Here is a 6389-nt window from a genome sequence, read left to right as displayed (position 1 = left end):
CAAACCACATCAAAATTTGGGTCTAAACTAAGCACATTTTACTTTGTTCCATACAACAATGTATATTCAAGGCAAACCTGTGAGAGCTTTAAAAAAAATATTTAAAAAACTCATTTTGCAAAACATACCAGCTGTTTCTCTCTCACAGCAGATGGAGATACAGGGCCAGTCTCTCCACCTGTCGGTTGCCAAGTCAACAGCCTTGAAAACACAAAGAGCACACACTCAGCAGTTTTGAAACACAAATCACACAGTTAGACACTTACATACAAGATACACATTCATATGCAATGGCTGCCCTGTGTCTAGCATTGTTAGAAATGAAACTGATAAAAGGCACGAAAAATGGAGGCAAAAATATACTCTGTAAATAGATACTTCCAGAAATCTATAATTTAAATAGTGTTTTTGAAATATAATTTGTTTCAGTTATAAGCAAGAAATAAAATTAAAAATGTTTACTTCACACTTTTCCAGCTATAACTACTTTAGTTCTTAGCTTTTTAAAAAAAACCTCTGGTGTTATTTGTAAACTTTATAACTGATACATAGCAGAAGCGACAGAAATAGTAATACTTTGTACTTCCTTAACTTCCACCTTAAGACGTCAAATCACTTTGCAAACACGAAAGAATAAAGCCTGAACATCCTTGTGAGTTTTTGTATTACAGCAGTGCCTGGATTTCCTAACTGAGATCAGGGCCCCATTGTGCCAGGTGTTGTACATGCACATTGTAAGGTCTTTAGAGAGCATTACTACCAAAACAGACAAGACAGATAAAGGGTGGGAGAAGGGGACACTAACATTTCTTATTTAATAGAATGGGAACTGAGGTACAGAGAGATTAAATGGCTTGACAAGACAAGAACGGACAAGAAGTCTACAGAAGAGCTTGGAATTGAACCCAGATCTCAGAAGTCCCAGTCACAAAAGGCATCAGGCAATACAAAACAGACAGAAAGTTGTCACAAAGAGGTAGCTTGGATCTCCTCTGGAATAGAGGTGGCTACAGCCAACGTAGTTGGTATTATGCTACCCAGTCACCACCACTACCTGTGAGAGGAGGTAGGAAAGAGTGGGCCCAGAGCATGCTGCACTCTAACAATTTTCACTGGCATAATGGCCTTAGGGAGCTATTAAATGCCTGCAGAAGTCAGACTGTTCTAATTTTTGCCAGGAGCCAGTTCCCAGCTCCTAGCCAGTACCAGGATAAGAGGAGGGTCAATTTGCCTCTATCAATCTCAGCTATGCCAGACTCTGCTCTGGCACACCTGAGGGTATGGCTTCAGCTAAAATAAAATTATAAATTGTACAGATTGTATTATTTCTTCTGTTTTGTAACAAAGATGACTTCTATCCAGGGCTCCAGAATCGGATGCCTGTGACATACTCAAAAGTGTGTGCACATGCATGGTGGGGCTCACTGCAGGATTTTTCTACTGTCACCATATTGCATAAATACAGGAGCAAAGGTAGGCAATGATTTCTGCAAAAGCAATTGAGATATTGAAGAATTAATAACCCAATGACTTTGCAAGCATGCCAGGACACCAATTTTACCTGGCTACCCACATGATTCTTCACAAAAGTGATAAGTAATTCTTTTAGCTATCTCAGCAAAGAGTTTCTCAAAGAAAGGCAAGTAGTATTTCAGGATTGTTTAAATCACTTCTGAAAACAAAGACTCCATCTACACTTGGAGCTAGGGGTGGGATTCCCATTTGAGTAGACAGTCTCTCACTAGCTTTCATTGAGTTAGCATACTAAAAAGAGTAATGTAATGTAGTCACAGTAGCGTTGGCAACAGCAAGTGGCAACATCCATGTCCACAGAGTCTGGGCGAGCTTGTGCACAGATTTGCATGCAGTGGCACTGGCTGGCCACTGCCCATGTTACAGTGGCTACACTACTATTTTTAGCATAGTCGCTTGATGAGAGCTAGCGAGAGTATGTCTAGCCTAGCTGGGACTATCACGCCCAGGTCCAAATACAGACATAGACAAAGAGAGCCTGTCAAGCAGTGACAGATTCCAGTATCATGTATGAAGACTATCCTATTAAATAATGTCTGAGGCAATCACAATGTTTCTCACACTGAGAGGGATATAAAATACAATACATAAAAATAGGTTTACTGAGTTGCCAATATTAAAAATAGTGTGAGGTAAAGTGCTGGCTGGTTCAAAGCTTACTAACAGGATACAGTGTCTTAGGGTACACGTCCAGCGAATCCAAGGCACAACTGCAGCTTGGGTAGGCGTACCCTCATTAGCTCTAATCCAGCTAACGTGGCTAAAACGAGTAGTGAAGTTACAGCAGCACAGCTTTAGTGCCAACTAGCAACATGACTACGTACCCAGAGGGCCTGGGTGGGCTTCTTCACTGCTAGTTTTAGCTGAGCTAGCAAAATTAAAGGTACCTACCTAAGTTGCAATCACACCTTCACTTGCATTTTAGTCATACCCTTATTTTTAAGCCATTGGGTCAAACGCAGTCAGTTCATATGCTGGAAGGCACCTAGAGTTAATACTGAAGTCATTACACCTGGAATAAATGCTAATTATTCAACCACTTCCACGCTATTAGTAATAAAGCCCTTGCCCTTGGATGCAACACTATATACCTCTGTGATCTTTGCTTCTGCCTGCACTTCAACAAACAGTGTCGGAACAAGGAGAAAGGAAGAAAGAGTATGTGAAGTTACTCAGAGCAGGGAGGGGTTGTTTTCCTCATCCCCAAGCACTGGAGCAGCATTCAGAACAAGCTGTGTTGTCAGGGCTGCACTGTAGAATAGAAAGAGGAGAGAGCTGAGGCTCTTCGTAGGGCTGAGAGAGCAGGAAAAGCCCCAGCCCAAAGAGGAGAGAGACAAAAAGACAGGACAGAAAAATATGAACTCAGTGAAGAGGAGACTCTGCAGAGGAACTGCACTGCAGGCCACAAGAGAGCTAGAGCAAAAAGGCCCAGCTCCCATTGGAAGAGGAAGGAAGCCACAGGAACGGAGGGAGAAAAATAAGGTAGCTTAAGGGCACAGAAACAGCAGAAAAACAGGATTAAAACAAGGAGTTTGCAAAGAAAAGTTCATTTTTGAGGTAAATGGAGTCAGTATTTCCACTAACCCTTCTTGAAAGTCTTAATTTTGCTGAGAAGACATGGCTAAAATGAACAGGTCATTTTGAGCAGTTTCATGTTGCATCAGGGTTGTCAGTAACCGTGATGAGTACCAAGTAAATGTCCTCATATGCCATGGAAGATGAGGCAGACAATATACTGATCAGAAGACTGTATGTAAAAACACTGATAAAACAGAGGATGTTTCACTGGGAAGGCTGCGCATCTCCCACAGAATATAAATGGCATCAGAGGGATGCTTGTGATAATGCAAAAATGTCAACCTAAAAAGCTCAAGAAGAAACACAAATTGAAAACCTGAGGAAACTCTGAGAGAAGACAGACAGGAAAAAGAGAACGGAAACATATGGAAAATGTGGTAGAACATCACAACATTCGTGCAAAGCGTGTCCAGCCTGAGAAGCAAAATACCATAAATGTCAGCAAAAGGGAAACTGTGAAGCATTAAGCAGGTCTTAAAAGCAGATGCTTAGTAGACAATGCAAAAGAACCAGCGTAAGAGGTCCACAACAGAAATTGTTACGGAGCTGGCAATGTCCGATTGTATGAATGCACCGAACAGTGAAGGAGCTTAATACTTTGGTGAAAATGAAGACTTAACACATTCTGCTAGCACAAGTTCATATTTAAAACCGTACACGGTAGCTGGCACAATGGATTAGTGTGTTTGGCTTTTCACATCTGGAGACATGGGTTCAAATGTCACTCTTGGTCACACCAACAAAAGAAACATTGGTGGTTTCATTCCAGCCCTCAGTAAGCAGTTATCCACATCACTTCACCACCACACATAATCTGATGCTTTGATAGGGTGTGAAAATTATTATTGGTTTAGCTCAAAGAATTGCATTATTAAATTAAAACCTGACACGTCTGGGAACTGGCTATTGGGTGTTGTATTGAAGAGGTTTCTAGCCACTAAAGACAGGGCTGGGTGAGATATTTGTGAGGAGAAAGTCCCTCACTGCAATTCCCTCTGCACTTCAGCCTGAATGCCTCATGCATCCCAGCTCCCTCACTGTCAGTTCCTGATCCCTCCACTGGGCCAGGTAACATCAGGAAGTCAAACCTGGGAAAGGAGAAAATGCTATGAAGCCAGCAGTCATGTGCAGGCCCAGCAGTGCTGTGACATGAGTCAGGACAGAGACAGAGAGACTTCAGAATGGGTAGAGTGTTCCACGCTCTGGCTTCGTCTGGTGGCGGTGTGTAATGTATGTTTAGCTATGTGCCGCAGTGGAAAGCTCACCAGACCCACATTGTGGTGTGTAGCTACAAATGTCAGGGAAAGGCTCCGGAAGCAGAGAGGCTGTGGGGAAAGGGTTCAGCATCTTGTCACAGCCAAGACCTTTGTTGTGGTGAGGAAGGGCTCCAGCAGAAGGGAGCTGGCAGAGCCTTTCCCCACTGTTGGCGTCTTTCACTAAGGTAGGGAAGGCTTCAGCAGTGGGATACTACACTGCTAAAAGGTGGAGGCATGGCTTGAGAAAGCAGGGAGTCGCACAGGGCATATACTCAAGTATACTCCCACACCCTTCAGGCATTTCTTTACTTTAGTCGCCTAAACTGTACCTCATCATCTACACTACTATTTATACCTCCACTGAGGGGTTAAACAGATATGGACACTACACATTGCCAAAAAAAGCCTACAATACAGACACACCTTCTGTGAGGGAGCTGGGGGGGGTGGGATTTTAGTCTCAGACAACAGTTATTTTTTATTTTTTCACACCCCCATAAGCATGCATGGCGTATTGTAGCTGAAGTGGCAAGACCCTTCCCCAAGGTACTTACAGGCAGCCAGGAAAGACAATTAAATGTATGAGGGTCGTTAAAGGCCACAAAAGTGAATGACCACGAGATTAATGTGTCACACTAAGAACATTTTGTAAGTCATTTTAACCCTTCCCCGCCCCACCCCCACTTTTTTTTTTTTTGCTTTTTAAGTAAGCAGATTAAAATTGGGCAAGTGTGAAGATGATGAACCAACTATATGGCTTCCCTGACAAATTAAGAAGCTTACTCTAATACACTTCACTTATATTTTATGGTAAAAGTCTTGTTAGATTATTTCATGCATATTTAAAAAATTGAAAGGCCTACTGTCCAATAAATAAGAGTAAGAGAAGAAGCGAATAAAACCAGGAGATACAATTCTTCCTCAGTGAAGCTGTAATTTTAAAAATTTGATTAGACCTCAATAATTCCTGTTAAAAAACCTCCTATGTTGTATTTCAAAGGTTTTTTTTTTTTTAAAAAACACAGTTGATTAAAATTTACAATATATAGAAAAAGTACACTGAATACCCTTGTTATTCTGAATCAATTTGCTGTTCTAAAAGACCATTTATTTTTAGTCTTCTGTTGACAAACAAGCAAAAAAAAATATAAAAACATTAAATATAATATCACAACTTTTTGGTCACCCATGTAAAATGAAACTGATTTCAAACCATGGAGCCCTTATCCAAATTATCTTCTAAAAAAAATAGCTAATACAAATTTTACAATAAAAAAAGAGGAATTTTCTTACGCATGGGGGATTGTGGTTTTGAAGATATCCAGCATGCAGTTGCATGTTTTATCCCAGATTTCTAGGGTAAACTTTTCACCATTTAGAATGACCACATTCTCCAAACAGTTGGTACCAGATCGTGCTAGCTGTTCATTGTCTGGAATGGAAAATAGTGCATTTGTTTGTTTGTACCCAACAGTGTAAAATGTTAGCATTGTCTAATACAACTTGGTACAGTCTTACCTTGCTGCACACACCAGTACAGCTGTGCAAATATATCATCCAAAAGGACATCACTAAGTACTTCTAAATACTGGGTGAATACATCACATATTGCATAAAGTGCATGATTGCAAGTAGTTGTCATCCATTCAGCTTTCTAGGAGAAAAAATAATAGCGAGGTGTGTGCTACTATAAAATTTCTAATGTATCTTACTAAGAATGCACAAAATTCTTATTTTAACTTGTAGGCAATTCCTGTTCATCTGTGGTGGAGCTATTGGGTACTTGTTCCATCTGCACCTCTCTCCTAATTTCTATTTTTAATCCCTACTCCTATCCCTAAACTAAATTGCAGCTACTATCCACAACGACACGTAGTGCTGCATGGATTTGGCTGATAGGGTGATCTAAAATCAGTCTCTCCACTTTTACCCTGCTTACTGTGAGGTTAAGAGCATCAATTACTAACCCATTGATAGTATTAAAAAGCATAAAGGAAGAGAGCATGAAAATCTGATCCCAAG

At 40.8% G+C, this 6389-nt stretch overlaps 1 protein-coding gene across 2 annotated transcripts in view; it reads right to left on the bottom strand.

Moving 5' to 3' along the window:
• ARFGEF1 (ADP ribosylation factor guanine nucleotide exchange factor 1) overlaps positions 1 to 6389 on the bottom strand; it is a 184009-nt gene that overhangs the window by 16777 nt on the left and 160843 nt on the right. For both annotated transcript variants that reach the window (XM_037892470.2, XM_043539525.1), the window contains exons 31-33: positions 5886 to 6021; positions 5661 to 5799; positions 129 to 201 (exon numbers count right to left, since the gene is read on the bottom strand). In XM_037892470.2, the coding sequence (XP_037748398.1) occupies positions 129 to 201; positions 5661 to 5799; positions 5886 to 6021 (348 nt within the window). The remainder of the gene's footprint in view (positions 1 to 128; positions 202 to 5660; positions 5800 to 5885; positions 6022 to 6389) is intronic.

The sequence above is a fragment of the Chelonia mydas genome, chromosome 2 (genome assembly GCF_015237465.2).
Source record: "Chelonia mydas isolate rCheMyd1 chromosome 2, rCheMyd1.pri.v2, whole genome shotgun sequence".
Classification (NCBI taxonomy): domain Eukaryota; kingdom Metazoa; phylum Chordata; order Testudines; family Cheloniidae; genus Chelonia; species Chelonia mydas.
Note: the sequence above shows the minus strand (reverse complement) of the source record. Positions and strands in the feature narration are given on the sequence as shown.